The sequence below is a fragment of the Channa argus genome, chromosome 5, assembly GCF_033026475.1.
Source record: "Channa argus isolate prfri chromosome 5, Channa argus male v1.0, whole genome shotgun sequence".
In the NCBI taxonomy this organism is placed as follows: domain Eukaryota; kingdom Metazoa; phylum Chordata; class Actinopteri; order Anabantiformes; family Channidae; genus Channa; species Channa argus.
In genome coordinates, this window is record NC_090201.1 from 13,501,922 (window position 1) to 13,517,323 (window position 15,402).

Genomic DNA, 15,402 nt, shown 5'->3' on the forward strand with positions numbered 1-15,402 from the left:
AATATTGTATATAATCACAAGCATGCAAATGCACACTCATGGACATAAACTGTTTTTGATTTGCTCCATTTTTTCTCTCAGTAGCTGACTGTCAACTGACATTGATTGCCCACGGCCTTTTTTGGATAATCCCTCCAGTCAAAAATCATCATCAGCTTAGCAGGGCAGTTCAGTGATTACACCAGTGGTGAAAGAAAGTGAGAATGTTTTGTAGGGTAATCTTCCCCTACAGCCTCATCAGCATATCAGACCAGAAAATTCAACTCAACTACTACATCATGCACAGATGTCAGTAATTATTAAATTATAATTTTTGACAAAAATAGAGATTTTATTTTAATAAATAATTGATTTGAAACATGGCAAGGGGAGGTCACTAAAATGCAGTTCACACAAGGACATTGCACAGTGCAACTGTTTCATGTCAATGAGACAAAGGGAAATAAAAGCAACATGTATGGAGAATCAAACTGTTCAGTTAAATTAGAATTTATTTATTTCAGTATTTATTTATTAGAATGTAATTTATTATTAGAGGGCAAAAAGGGCATCCTTACTTTAAAATGTCAAAAAGAGTAAAATGTTTTTCATCATCAGCTAGTACAAATGTTCCCTCAGAATTAACAAAACATCAGAATTAAAAAAAGGAGTGTATAAAAACAAAGCTATAGCAAAATAATAAAAATTATATTATTGGAAACGTTTGCATCCCCAGACGTGCTCCATGCCAGACAAAAATTATTTATAATTTTTACAGTGCTGACTGTGTGCAAAGTTTGCAATACACTACCAGTTGCCGACCTCCCTATGAGGACCCAGACTTTCACTCCACTGCAAGTACCGCATGATTCAGTGTGTTAGCTTAGCTAGCAGGCTGAAAATAATCAGCTATGTTTGATTATTACTATAATTGCAATACTTTTTCTGTAGTAAACTGATGAAAGCTGTGTCCGATTAAGCTAACCGTCAAGCTATGAATGCAATGTTATGAAATTTAGATGCAAAATAATTTGGACAAGTGTACCACAAATCACTATGGTGTATTATAGTAAGTTATTTTGCTATGTGCCATCTTAAGTGTAGCGGTTTTATAATGCATAAAACTTTGCCTAGGGCCCCAACTAGTTCTAGGATGCCAGTGTGCATCCCCCTTTATGAAATCTGCCTTTATACTTTGTATGTCCTCCCTTTGCCTTTTTTACCACCTCTAACTTCATTAGGTATTCTCTAAGCAGCTTTGTATACTTACAGATGTAATCTTAGCCCTTTGTTCATGGCATAATTTATCTGGAGACTGTCAATGCCATGGTAAAACATTCACCTTATTCTTTTTCAAACATTCCTGAGTTGAATTAGCTTTGTGCTCTGGATCGTTGGGTCTCTTCATTTTTTGACTGTAATGATGAATCCTTCTTCAAAAGATCCAGTTCAGTTCGGATTCTGTATGCTTTTTACGTAGCTCTCAAGCACTCCTATTTCTCCATTATGATCTTTCCAGTTCATACTGGTGTCCCACACACTGAAATATTTTAGATCCCTCTCCAGCTTTTAAAGGCTAACCCATTTCTTTTTTAGGTCTTCCAAGAGTTATTTTTATTTATTTATTTATTTATTTATTTGATACAGATGTTACTCTTAAAAAACCAACTGAAACTGCCATTGGAGATCTACCCACTTGCAAATATAAACTGCAAGCCCAGTTTAACATTGATCTATTTTCAGGTCTTTTTTTTTTCAAATCAGATAGCTGATTTTTAATTTTAAAGTTAATTGTCTAGAGGGTTTATTAAAGGGGATGCAATCTTTTGCACAGATATATATAACCTTCATTATTTTACTATAACATTTTTCCACACTCCTTGACAATTTTAGTTTTTTCTGATAAAGAACATTAGTACTAGCTGAATGGTTGATGAAAAAGATAAATAGAGATCGAAACCTTTTTACTGTAACAAGACTGCATTTCATGTAAATCTTGGACATGTCATCTCCTGCCAGAGCCAGGCAGAGGCGCACTACAAGGGGAACCGTCACGCTCGAAGGGTAAAGGGGATTGAGACGTCCAAGACTGCTCGTCTCCCAGATGGTGATAAGCGGCAACCTCTGCCTACTTCTTCACCCACCACATCAGGCCCCATGCCATCTGTCCCTGATCCTAATGCTAACAAGCAGGGTGAGCATCACTTGTGACATACATGTATGTTGCACACAGAGATATCTGTCACAAAATGACACAGATGCTGAAAACAGCTGTTCTGTGAAGTTAAAAGACACAGTCTAACCGGAGGGCAGTGTTTGTCCCCTGATGGTGTTGCTGCTCATAGGAGTCGTCAGAATTCACACTTCAGCTGGCATCAACAACAACTTTCATGTTTTATCTATATCATGTATCCTTTTTTAGAGTCATGGGGTAATGTAGCGGATTCCAGCTGTAATTGGGGAAACGTGAGGTAGAACCATTACACATTATCACGGGGCCCAATGACAACATTTACTGCAAAAGAGTCTTATTAACACAGAATTCAGAAATTCAAAATATATCAATACTGATCCACTGTAAAAACAGCTGGGTAAAAGCAGCTGGGTACTTTCTTTGGTGCTTTACAGAGCTTGACATGCTGCTCTCCCACGTCCCTGACATGCTGCTGTCCTCTCATTACTTGGGAAACCTAAACATCTACCTGGACAAACCTCAGGCTGCTGACATCCCTGCACTTTTGAACCTTTTTGACCTGTGAGTGGTCCCCACTCACTCAACCCACAAAGCTAGCAACCACTTAGATTCTTACCTGGAAACGCATCACTTCTTGATTTAGCTTACCGCCATTCTCCCTAGACCTTCCAAATTCCTTCCACAAATACAACTTTCTGCCGCAACTTAAGGTCTCTCAATTGTGAGCAGTTTTTTTCCCTGGTCTCGCCAACGCTTTCGCCATCACAAATCATCTCCACTGTTGATAAAGACAGGTTCTGCGAAACATTTTCAACCTGCCTCGTTGGTCTCTGTACCATCTTCCAGACCTGCTTGTCCCTCAGCTTCTAATCCCTCACTGACCAGATCTGTGATCAATGCACCATGCTCAGGAGTGCAAAAAGGAAGTGACGCAAATCCAAGTCTCTTGCTGAATATCAGCGTTTGCATGAGTCTCTCTCACAGCATCACTAAGACAAAAACCTGAATACTGCAAGGAAAAACACCACCACTGACACTGAATTTGTTCTCCACTTTCAAATCACTCCACCCACCCCAACTGCAGACAATTTAGCAAACGTCTTTACTAATAGAGTGGCAGCCATTAGGTCTGCCTGTCCTTTTCACCAAATGAATACTGTCTGATTACACATTTTTGCCTGTCTGACATCTCTGCTTAGAAAGACATCTTCAGCTCAACCTCTTCAAAACAGAAGTTGTACTCTTCACAGCCAGTCTTTGAAACAACACAGTATTAACATCAACATTGGGTCTTCAGTAATTGTCTCCCGTCAGTCTCCAGGAAATCCAGGGGTCATCATCAACAATCAACTGAGCTGTATGGTCCACATCTTCTCTGTTACTGGGGCACACAGATTTGCCCTCTACACCATCAGAAAAATAAGACCCAACCTTTCTGAATATGCAACCCAACTCATTGTTTAGGTGCTTGTCTTATCTACTCTCATTTAGTGCAATGCCCTGCTGACTCTGAGTCTTGCCTACAGAGTAGTCAACTCAACAGCACCGGCGAAACTCAAGTCCGTCATTTAGGTCTACGATTCCTCCTGCCCACTGTATTCTGCCAACAAATGTCAAGTCTGGTGGTCCTGCACACAAACGATCCCAAACAAAACTCTTCACCTAAGTGGGATCACTTAGGGTTTTGTTCGGCATCTTTCAGTTTTGTTCGGGATCACCATTGTACCACAAAGGTGGAACAAGCAACTAAGCTCTGCACACTCACTCCCAATATTAAAAAAACTGATGAAAACAGAACTGTTTTGCAACTTTCTATGCAATTAAATCATTTCATCCAAATCCATCCATCTTATGTCATACAACAGAAACACGTCTCATAGCTTTTTTTTTTAAACACTTCTTCTCTTAGCACTTTGCTTTAATGTTTCCTCTCCTTGACTTAGATTTTTGCTTGCCTTGTACCTCACTTGAACGTCCCTTTGGATAAAAGCATCTGGCAGATATATAAAATGTAAATGAGTATAAGCAAACCACTAGTGCTGGAAGATCAACATTATTTACACACCTTTATATCACGATCAGTGTTAAATGGGTTATTTTATGCTTGACGCTGTCTGTCATAATTTGCTAACCTAAAAACTTTGTACTGTTTACAGATGACATGCAATCAAGTCCCAATTCTAACGAATCATCTTCAATGCCTAGCCACCTCTCAACACCCATGCTGAACTCAACAGATGCAGACTGTTCCCTCTTGCCTTCTGTCAGCTTACCTTTGGCAGATTGTCCCTCCCCTTCTGCTCCCCTCAGCAACCCTCCTACAGATCCACCAGTGGGTGGTCCTCCTGACACCCCTTCCCCAGCACCTAGCCCATCTTTGGGAGAGTCAGAGGAAGAGAAAGCCAAAAAGCTTCTCTACTGCTCCCTGTGCAAAGTAGCTGTTAATTCCCTCTCGCAACTGGAGGCACATAACAAAGGTAACTCAAACACAGCTTGGTCAAAGTACATGTTTTTATATGTTATATGTGCAACCTTAGAAGAGGTACAATTTTGAAACGACTAGCAGTGCACTCTTAGAAGCAATTTCTTAAACCATGAAGCACGACAGGAATTCTGAAAGCATTTGCATTGTAAGTTTCTAAAATGTAAGTATGTATTTTCTGTTACAACTCTCATGGTTTAACTCAGTGTACATAGATGGTGATAAAAAAAACCTCAGTACATAGCACCTACACTAAATATTGTTAAAAACTGGTATTAGAATAAGAGGTAAATTCTAAAAATCCCTATGTTCAATGGTAACGTAGTGAATGCACCACAGTGTAACATCAGACCGGTCTCTATATTTTTCCCAGGTACGAAACACAAAACCATTCTGGAGGCTCGAAGTGGACTGGGCCCTATTAAAGCATATCCACGATTAGGTCCTAAACCCAGCCCAGAGCAAGGAGGGGAGCTGTCCTCTGACCCCAACACTCAGGAACGCACTTTCCACTGTGAGATCTGCAATGTCAGAGTCAATTCAGAGCTGCAGCTTAAACAGGTGAGAAATCCACACAAAGACATAGAAACTCAAATTAATTCTTCTCCAAGCGATGTCAATCCAATATCAATCCTTTATAATTTCAATTTGCAGCACATCTCTAGCCGGAGGCATCGTGATGGAGTTGCAGGAAAGCCCAATCCTCTTCTCAGTAGGCATAAGAAGCGCACAGATTTTATGGTAGATGCTCAATTTGTTACAGTCTTTTTATTAAAATATCTCTGTTTTTTCCCATAAAAACATTGGCATTTAAGTTAAGGGAAAACTCTCAGATGCACAAATAGTTCAAATTATGTCAAATTCACTTAATTTTTCTGAATGTTTCCAAAGGAACTTCCAAAAGCTCTGGGGGCTGGACTTTTACCAAGTCCTCTGGCTGTCGCTGCAGCAATGGCAGCTGCAGCTTCCTCAAATCAATTGGCACTACGTCCTCCTGGTCCAACCTCCCACCCTCATCCACATCACCACCTGCTACAAGGATCACCCCTCAGCCTACTGAGGCCTGCTCCAGGACCCATCCGTACTACACATGGGCCAATCCTCTTTACCCCTTACTGAAGGTGAGAGAACGAGGAGAAATAAGAAAGAAGCACACTGTGAAGTTGAGGCCTGCAACAATGTTCCATCAAGAGCCAAACTATTTGGAGTGGCTCCAACTGGTGTTTCATTTTAATAAAAATAGTGAAGATAAATATGACTCTTTATGGTGCATATGGTAGGTGCAGACCACTGTAGTTACATTGACATGGAGAACAGATAGCTGACAAATCTCAGATGTTTCGAAAAGACTGTATGTTTTAATTCTTCCCAGTTTCACTTAATTATCTGCATCACTAGACGGACACATAATGCAGATGAGGAACTTATAAAGAAGTTTCTATCAATCATGGACCTCTTAGGCATCCTTTTATTTGCAACTAACAAAGTTTCTTTATCTACTGTATCATATGATCCACTACGTCTGACTCAAACCCTACCTCTCTTATACTTTTAATGTTCATGTCTGCAATGATTCATAACTGTCCAAAACATAAATGTTTTTAAAAACAAATCTGATGAATTAGATATAGTAGCTGTCAGAGTATAGTGGATTGTACCACTGTAAGATTCTGTTTTTATTGCCTATTACTAGGAAAGGGTACCAACAATTTCTGTACTGTTTCTTCATTTAGTGGCAAACATTCTCTGTACTGTGTGTCTGCATTTTAACAGCTGTCTATATTTACCTCTGTGTAATAGAAACAGGGCGTCAAAGAGGAATAGCAAAATGGTAGAAATTACATTATGTCTTAAAGCTTTGCTGATTTGCAAATCATACTGTAGCAGTCACAGTATAGTAGATTGTACACCTGCACAATCCACTACAGCTACACATTTTTGGCAACAGTGGAGTTGTTGTGAAGCAGTAATTACTGCTGGTGCACTATGCAGCTATTGTGTCATTCTCATGTGTTCATTCTCATCTGCATTTGATCTGTTTCAAATGCAGTATGGTTAAAGAAAATAAGAAAAGAACAATTGGGAAAACCTTTTTTTAGTAAAGGTCAAGATGTAAATGTCTCCAGTAAATAGTTTTCCCTAATGATTCCCCACTTCACCCTCAAAGGCCACTGACATCAACCAAGGGGATCAAAGTCTCACAAAGCACATAAGACATCTACATTGTGATACATGTAAATGTTTTAAATACATTTGCAAGTGCAATCTATACTTTGTTTATTTGCACCTCACTGTGCAAAACTGAAAGGTTTCAATGTTTGAATTGAATTGTTTTAACACTGTGAGCACAGCAGGGCAATGGATTAGTGACTTTGGTAGCAAGTATTTGCATAATGTGCACTTTTGATTATACAGACCACATATTCACCACAATCCCATTCAAGGCTTGAGGTGTGGGCTAAAACACACCAGCATTATATTACAGAAGGAAAAGTATGCAAAAATAAAAATACAGCACGTCACTTTTGACAGTGTTGTAGGCCTATAGTGGGATATAAATACTTTAGTGTGCCTGCTCTTACCCAAACCGTAGATAACCCTAAATTATCTCTGTGAAAAGAATCATCATGACCTGTGAAATATTATAAGGAAGTGTAATAGCAATACTTTAAGCACTCCTGTTGACTTTTCTTGTTAACGGCAATAAAAGAAAAAGTCTACAATGTAACACTTGTTATTTAGAAGAATTGTACTGAACCATTGCTGTAAGTGTAGATTATAAAAAAAAGAAAAGGTACATGTTGGGGCTTCCTAATCGTTAAATAAATAATTGAGTTTATGGTTGTAAGCAAGGTTGATTGGTGAATTATTTACAATTTATTTATATGATCTCAAACGGAGTTGGTACTATGCTAATGCCATTCATGTTTAAGTCACTTTCTGTTTTTACAGTACAATAATATTAAGTAAATAGGAGTCACAATATTAAAATTAATCCTCATTTGGGCTTTAAGCAACTTTTGATCAAAAGCTGAAGAGCTTTTACAAATTATTGAGGGTAAATAAGATAATGACACATAAAATCTGAACATATGAAAAGAAAAGCAGAATACATCTACATCTAAGGTGTGAATGAATGCTGCACAGTTTTTGTAGCCTTTAGGCAAAGCATTTTTATTAAAAATAATAGAAGAATGCTGAATGCTGAATGCTTACTTTGCTGTTGTTTGGATTTTGAACTGCTGGTCCGGCAAAACAAGAAATTTCTTTCCTTGGACTGTTGGTAGTAGTAATATGGGCTTTTGGTTTTTTTAATACTACTTATACATTTTAATTAGAAATTTGAAAATGAAAACAATCACTGGTTCAAGCTCTAAATGAGAAATTCCCCTGTAAGCATCTATAGTTTTATGTTTAAGAGAGGCATCAGACAAAGCAGAGATTTTTCACTTTTTAATCTTGGGTAACTGGACCTAATGATTTTGACAATGATGGAAATATTGCATTAAGACTATTTCTGTGATATGGTCACTGCTGCTGAAGAAGTGTACAATTAATTCACACGCCACTCACATGGTCATGAGAAAAGTTTCTATATGGCTAGTTACAAAGTTATAGTAGTAATATTTAACTAGGACAGCAGTGTCAAATGGCAAAGCATCATCAAAAAATGCCAGCTGTCCTCCTTCCTCATCACTGCACTGCACAGTCTTCACAGTCATTTACATTGTAAACAATAAAGGTGAGTAACAGACCGAAGTCTGAAAGCACCTTCACAAATGAGTAAACCTTCTGATTCCTGTTAATTGACAAAATGCTGATGAACCACACAAACTACACAGGGGACTACCTCTTTTCCTGCTGCAGTTTTTCCATCATACGTCACTGGTACTTTTCTCTGCTCTGGGGATCTGCTGTGACTCTAGGGAACCTGATGACCATTTTAGCCTTCGTCTTAGATGTGCTCGTTGTCAACCTGGCTGTAGCTGATCTCCTGTACTGCACTATACTGCAGCCAATCTCATTCAACTCATATCTACACCTCAGATGGAGCAGTGTTTAACTCCGTCTCCATTATCACCCTCTGCCCCTCTGCCTAGCAGTGAGCAGATATCTCCTGGTTGCAAAACTGGCTTTGTTTGATCATGTCTTCTCTAACCGTGGTGTCATTTTACTCATCTCAGAATGGGCACCAGGCCTGGCCAGCTTTGGTCCACATTGGTCTGTTTACATGTCTGTGCTACAGGTGTGCACGTGCAGCTTTCATTGTACTAGGGGATGCCTTTACATAATGGTCCTGTGTAGTGCATTCTATCTGCTGATTTACTAAATCAGCTGCTGCTCTTTCAGAAGAAAACCAGTTTCTTCAGCACAAGCGAGAAAATGGAACAGCCAACACATGCCGCTGTGAGATGAGCAACCAGGCAGATCTAGAACAACATAAGGATGAGATTACCTCCAAAAAGTTATCTTTCTCTACCTGCAGTTCTGCCACTGCATTAAACTTATCAGCAGCTAACAACTCTCCGCAGCACCTTCTTCCACACCTGCTCCCACAATGCATTTTCCTTGTCCTACTCCACACATTGAGGAAATAATAAGAAATCAAAGCATGACTCACATGTGCTTTACTGATTTTCTGTGTTGTGTGTTTTGCTGAGTCCCCTTCCTGTTGCTCAACATTGCTGAGAAACATAACTGCGTACAACAGGTATTGCACTCGCTGTGTGGAAACCTCACTTGGTTCAACAGCTGTATAAGCCCAGTGCTCTATGCTGTCATGAAGCAACAATTTAGAAAAGCCTGGAAGTGCTGGTCACCAGGGCTGCTGCACTCTTCACCTTCCCCTGGTCCTGTTGGCAGGATAACAGTAAAATAACTGTAATTTACACATATTTAACACAAGGCAGCATTGCACAAATCTGTTTTTTTTAGCCTTCCCCTCACATGATGAAGGGGAACTGCTGATTATGCATCAATCTACCGTAAATCTGTTACCTCTCTTTGAAATGCACACAGAAGAAAAGGATATTTGCATAACGTCTATCCATTCTAAACTTCCCCCTGCAATGTACAGTAAATGGGTGCTTTTTGCGTATTTACACAGGCACTGAAAAAATCAGGTATCTTTCATTGTTTTGAGTAAAAGAGCATTATTTAAAGAAAAGTCTGAAAATACTGAATGGATCAACAAACATGGATGAATTGTTATTGGTCACCTATGGAGAAGACAGAAATCAGTAAAAGAGAACTAGACAGTGTAGGAAAAAGGAAGTGACAGGACTGAGCAGAAATTCCCGTCAGAATGAGAAGGAAAAGATGTGCCTTACTGAACTTTTGCGAAAGCTTCATAACTTAGCAGAGCAGGCAGAGGAAGGGCTGGTGGAGCAAACAGGACTGATGTCCAGTCTTATTTTACCACAAGGGTGAGTTGCATAATCTAACTTTAAGGAAACTGCTTATGTTTGTGTGGAAACAACAATAGAAGGAAGCGGTTAAGCAAAGGTGATTGGTTACACTCGTTTTCAGAAACTACTGCCACTCAGTGGTAAGACTGGCAGAAGCTACATATTATGAGTGGGTGTATACTATATGTGGGATGATGATGCAGCATAAACCCTACACATGTTTTAATCATTTCAAGCCATTAAAGGAATATTCTCTGATGTTAGCTTAGTAAAACTGGTGACATATGCAGTAAAATTAACCGCTATAGAGTTACATGGCCACAATAACACTCTCACTTCCTATTATTTTCATGTAGAGCTGTGCCCAAAATACTATCATAATATTTTTTATTGATCTATAGTGCCATCAAACTACTGATAATAATAATACTAGTCAAACTAATAGAATGAAACGAAACAATGCATTCATCTCAATTGATATACTTACAAGGAGTATTGAGACAACAACAATGAATGATCCTAAATAAATTAAATAAAGGTTTGCTTTGATTCAAACCTACTACCTACAACCAACAAGGTACAACATTAATGTTTCAACAAGGCAACACCAACAGTGCACACAAAAGAATTGTTACTCTATATTTAGTATATAGGCTATTGCACAGACAGCATTTATTTTTATATTCCCTGTACTGGATAATTAAAATACAAATAGACTCCTTCCTATATATATATACATATTTTTGAGCTCTAATTATATCAAGCAATAGCTGAAGGAAGGAAGACAGGACCATTACCACAAGAGGCTTTGCTACTAACTCATGCCACTTGTAGCTGTAGGTTGGAACAGCAAACTTGGTCTTTCTGTATTTAATACTTTTTAAGATGGTGCCAAACATTTATTGTGTGTCCAGTTCTGATGAGCACATGTTATCTGCATAGTTGCAAATGAATATCACTTTGCTGTTTAGGCAACTTTAAAAATCTGAACCACTACCAAATCCCCTTTTTGTGTATGACTACCTCTACATCTAACTCAAAGTCACTTCTTTAGACCCTCCACAAAAACAAAACATACTTGTTAATAATTATTTTTTGTATGATCACCTAGCCCAATTCAGAGGGAAATATAATATAGTGTAACACATCTGGAGACATCTGAACAGGACAAAAAAGGGACTTATAAACACTGAAAAACTTTACATAGTTACTCAGTTATTGTTGTCTAAATTGAGTATGTCATTTATAGTTTAGTATGCAATCAACTTAGTTTTCTGTATGTCCCTGATTTCTTCTTCCACTTCTTTTGTAATAATGTGTATTTGTCCATGAGTGACAGTTCATGTGCAAGGGTCAAAAGTACAATGTGTCTTAAAGCCTTTAAAGTAATTGTCATAGATCAATATGTAGCTATGAGTGATAACCCTTACTGTAGAAAGGATGTTAAAAAATATTAAAGAATATAAATTATTTAGATCATTAATTTAGTTACTTCTTACAAAACAGGGGGGAACTTTCAACACTCAGATGGGCTTTTTATACTGGCCAAATCGTCACTGACAAAAACTATTTGCATCTGTGTATAAATGACATTGGTAAAGTACGGAATATGTTCCTTTGGAAGAGAACTCTACCTGAATGTAGACATGAAGTGGAAAAGCCCCATGTAAGACAATTTCAATATAGACAGTAGTTAAGCAACACAGAGGAAGAGACTAAAATACCAGCAGGAAATGAGACTCTCAGTACACTGCATCACTGAAAAGAGCAGCACATCTACACATCACAATTAGAAAGACCGTCAGAAATCTTCAGCTCTCAGGTGAGAAATTCATGAGGCATTGTGGCACTTTCATTTTTGTCATAAAGCACATATTCTTTAAAATTGATACGTTTACTTTAAATCCGTAATATATTTCTGTAATATCTGTTTTCCCAAGTTGAATTCTAGCTTTATTACAAGCAGTGTTGGGATAATTAAGATTTATAATTGATAATTAGAATTCCCCTTAGTGATGTAAACATATTGTAAATTAAATTAAACCTGATTGAAGTAGAATGATTTGAAGTTAACATAAACTTTTCAAGATTTAACAATATTAAATCTTGAAATCTTATTTTACACCAAAAAATGTAAATCCATACATTATTTACAGTATTTATAGCTTATGCCTACCTTATGATTTAGAAATGGTTTATCCTTGGCTGACAACATAAAGACTGCAAACATAGGTTTCAGTCAGGAAGAGCTGGTTGTACAAAATAATGTGCTACACTGGATCACCTTACTTTCCCTTTCAGCTGAGGCACTGCAGACATGTGAGGAGGTGTGGGGAGCATTGGGTTTCTGTATGAATGTGTTTTTGTCATGACCAAAGTTAACCTATATTCTTATTCCTGTTAGTTGACAGAATGTTGATGAACCACACAAACCAAACAGAGGATGATCTCTTTTCCTGCTACAGTTCTTCAGTCATAGGTTACCGGTACTTTGCTGTGGTGTGGGGATGTGCAGTGACAATCACAGGTACTGTGGGGAACCTGATGACCATTCTAGCCTTTGCCTTAGACCTACGCCTGAGGACTCGCTTCAATGCGCTCATTGTAAACCTGGCTGTAGCTGATCTCCTGTACTGCACTATACTGCAGCCCATCTCTGTCGACTCATATCTACACCTCAGATGGAGCAGTGGTCAGCTCTGGTGTAGCATCTTTGGCCTGCTCCTCTTCCTCTCCAACTCTGTCTCCATTATCACCCTCTGCCTGGTAGCAATGAGCAGATATCTCCTGGTTGCAAAACGAGCTGTGTTTGACCGTGTCTTCTCTAACCATGGTCTCATTTTACTCCTGATGTCAGCATGGGCACTAGGCCTGGCCAGCTTTGGTCCACTCTGGAATGTTTACGTCTTTGTGCCACAGGTGTGTACATGCAGCTTTCATCGTACCAGGGGACGCCCCTACACCACTGTCCTGCTGTTTTTCTACTTTTTTTTCGGTCTGGGCTTTGTTGGTGCATTCTATCTGCTCATTTACAGACATGTCCGAAATGCCAAACAGGCTCTGCTCAGCTACAGGATCAGTCGCCGCTCATCCAGAAAGAAACCAGCCTCTTCTGTACAAGGGACTGATGACAGTGGTGTAGAGAGTGGCACAGCCAACACATGTAGCTCTGAGGTGAGCAGCCAGGCAGATCTAGTCAAAAATAAGGATGAATTTAACAAGAGTTCTGCCACCAATATGAATTCAACCACAATCAACAAGCCTCCTTGTGATGTCGTCCATACACCTTCATCTATTCCTGCTCCCAGCAATGTAGCATCTTCTTCCCACTCTGCGACTTCAGGAGATGATGGCGAATTTAAGCGTGTGACTCGCATGTGCTTCGCTGTTTTTATGTGTTTCGTGTGCTGCTTTGCCCCCTTCCTGTTACTCAACATCGCTGACAAACAAAACCGTGCCCCACAAGTACTGCACATGTTGTGTGCAAACCTCACCTGGCTCAACAGCTGTATCAACCCTGTGCTCTATGCTGTCATGAACCGACAATTTCGACAGGCCTACCAGGTGCTGCTCAACAGGGCTGCTCTACCTTTCACCTGCTTCTGGTCCTGGTGTAAGGATATCAGATCCTGATAATTTAACTCACTAGTCACTAGACATCTATGCTGATAAAAGGCCCAATATGCCAATAAAATTACCTGCACATTGTGTAAAATATTAATTCCTGATGTCCTCCAATGTAAAGTTGCCTGACCTATGTCTGTTATGATTCGAATAAATAGTATGTTAGGTTGGTTTTCTGTGTGGTTTATTAAGGGAGACAGAAATAAAGTTTGGCAGAGTACCATATTTTGAATAAATGTACAAGCTGAATTATATCAGTGTTACATTACCAACAACATCGAAATCTTACTTTATAGTTGAATGATATATATATATATATACATGCTGGATTATGCATGTAAAACAGTATGTTACACTTCCATGATCTGTGTATTAAACTCTTTTTTGCAATACATATTCCACAGTTGCATTCTGAATTTTGAGCAAAAAATAATATACATGTCATCACTATTTTTACCTGTCTGTTTCATCATTTAAAAGACACCAATGTTACAAAATTCGGATGTTCCAATGCGTCTTTTGGCATTTTTGCAGTCAGTAACTTGACTCATGACTCATTTCAGTGTCTTAACTCTGCATTGCTCTCCACATGATGACAGAGAATGACTAATTTTAGAAAAAGTTCTTGTCATGTGACCTTTGGATTCATATGGTTCCAGTTAGTGGGTAAGTGCTGGTGGCAAATGACGTAAAAAAACAACTACTTTATTATTAAATATTAAGGGTTCAGCACAAAAATGTTGTCACTCTAACCATTGTACATTTTTGTTTGTTTTTTGGAATTATCAATGAAAACTAACAAACAAAATTATGTAAGTTATGTATGTTTTAGTAATATATGAAAATCATAAACTGATTGTCTTGGGATCTTAAGTGTGACGAGGAAATACGTTTTTAATTTTTTTTTTAATTAACATATTTTGATGTCTCGCTGTTACATTTTTTCTATAGTTAAAGACAAAACAATGTTCGATAATTCAAAACTTTTTCCACAGGAGACTGGGGTTCGACTCCAATGCAAGACGTAGTGTGCTTTAATGATGATCATAACACAACGCGGGGCATATGGTTATTACAGTAAGGAAGTAGGTATGTGCCGTTGTAGACTGTTTGTAGAGTGTTTGGTGTTGCGCTCTTCTTCAGAGTCGTCTGATTCCTGATGACCAATCAATGAAGAGAGGGGGAAATTATTCAGATACACATCTTTTGTCATTTTACCTGTGGTTTATGGCTTAATTATTATGGCTTTTTTATACATTTTAATTAGATGCCTTCCGAATAAAAAAAGTTTAAGGCTTCTGCTATGAATTTTGAGGTAAAAAGAAAATTACGTAAAAATATTTTTGTTCACCGTGATAAGTAAAGTAATCATCATTCTCAGGAATGCAGATCACTTTATTTTACCTCAAATGTTATACCAATAAAATTTGCTCATATGGAGGGCTTTAAATCATATTATGCAATAATTCAATATATGAACAAGTTTAACGCCATACGCCTCAGACAAATGACGAAAAGCTATGTATAATTCATATATGAACAAGATTTCTCTCTTCAGTATTTACTGTATAAACTTGCCTGTTCAGATGTGTTTTTGAAAACCGGATGTAGTAAATGTATTCTGGCTCGTTCCAATGCCTTTACCATACAGGTTAGTATACGGACGCACTACAATTTCTCCCGCGGCACCGAGCAGAGTCACCTGGAGCTGTGCG

The 15,402-nt window shown here is 38.4% G+C and overlaps 2 protein-coding genes and 1 pseudogene across 5 annotated transcripts in view; all 3 read left to right on the plus strand.

Moving 5' to 3' along the window:
- LOC137127062 (zinc finger protein 385A-like) overlaps window positions 1-7,775 on the plus strand; it is a 30,285-nt gene extending 22,510 nt beyond the window's left edge. The window contains exons 4-8 of one of the 2 annotated variants that reach the window (XM_067503443.1): window positions 1,999-2,173; window positions 4,330-4,650; window positions 5,029-5,216; window positions 5,310-5,396; window positions 5,547-7,775. In XM_067503443.1, coding sequence (XP_067359544.1) covers window positions 1,999-2,173; window positions 4,330-4,650; window positions 5,029-5,216; window positions 5,310-5,396; window positions 5,547-5,774 — 999 coding nt within the window. In that variant the 3' untranslated portion in view covers window positions 5,775-7,775. The remainder of the gene's footprint in view (window positions 1-1,998; window positions 2,174-4,329; window positions 4,651-5,028; window positions 5,217-5,309; window positions 5,397-5,546) is intronic. The other variant, XM_067503444.1, reaches the window with a different exon arrangement.
- Window positions 7,776-7,957: 182 nt separating this feature from the next.
- Window positions 7,958-9,822, plus strand: LOC137127065 (G-protein coupled receptor 84-like; annotated as a pseudogene).
- Window positions 9,823-9,954: 132 nt separating this feature from the next.
- LOC137127064 (G-protein coupled receptor 84-like) lies at window positions 9,955-14,081 on the plus strand. 3 transcript variants are annotated; one of them, XM_067503448.1, is made up of 2 exons: window positions 9,955-10,081; window positions 12,468-14,081. In XM_067503448.1, the coding sequence occupies exon 2, from the start codon at window positions 12,476-12,478 to the stop codon at window positions 13,694-13,696; it is 1,221 nt and encodes a 406-aa protein (XP_067359549.1). In that variant the 5' UTR covers window positions 9,955-10,081; window positions 12,468-12,475; the 3' UTR covers window positions 13,697-14,081. The 3 variants fall into 3 exon arrangements, with proteins under 3 accessions (XP_067359549.1, XP_067359548.1, XP_067359550.1); XM_067503447.1 differs by lacking the exon at window positions 9,955-10,081 and adding an exon at window positions 11,572-11,885; XM_067503449.1 differs by lacking the exon at window positions 9,955-10,081 and adding an exon at window positions 11,581-11,885 and having other exon boundaries at window positions 12,529-14,081.
- Window positions 14,082-15,402: the final 1,321 nt, after the last annotated feature.

Bases quoted from the DNA above. Each gene is read 5' to 3' on its own strand.
- LOC137127064 (XM_067503448.1), top strand. From the start codon at position 12,476: ATGTTGATGAACCACACAAACCAAACAGAGGATGATCTCTTTTCCTGC.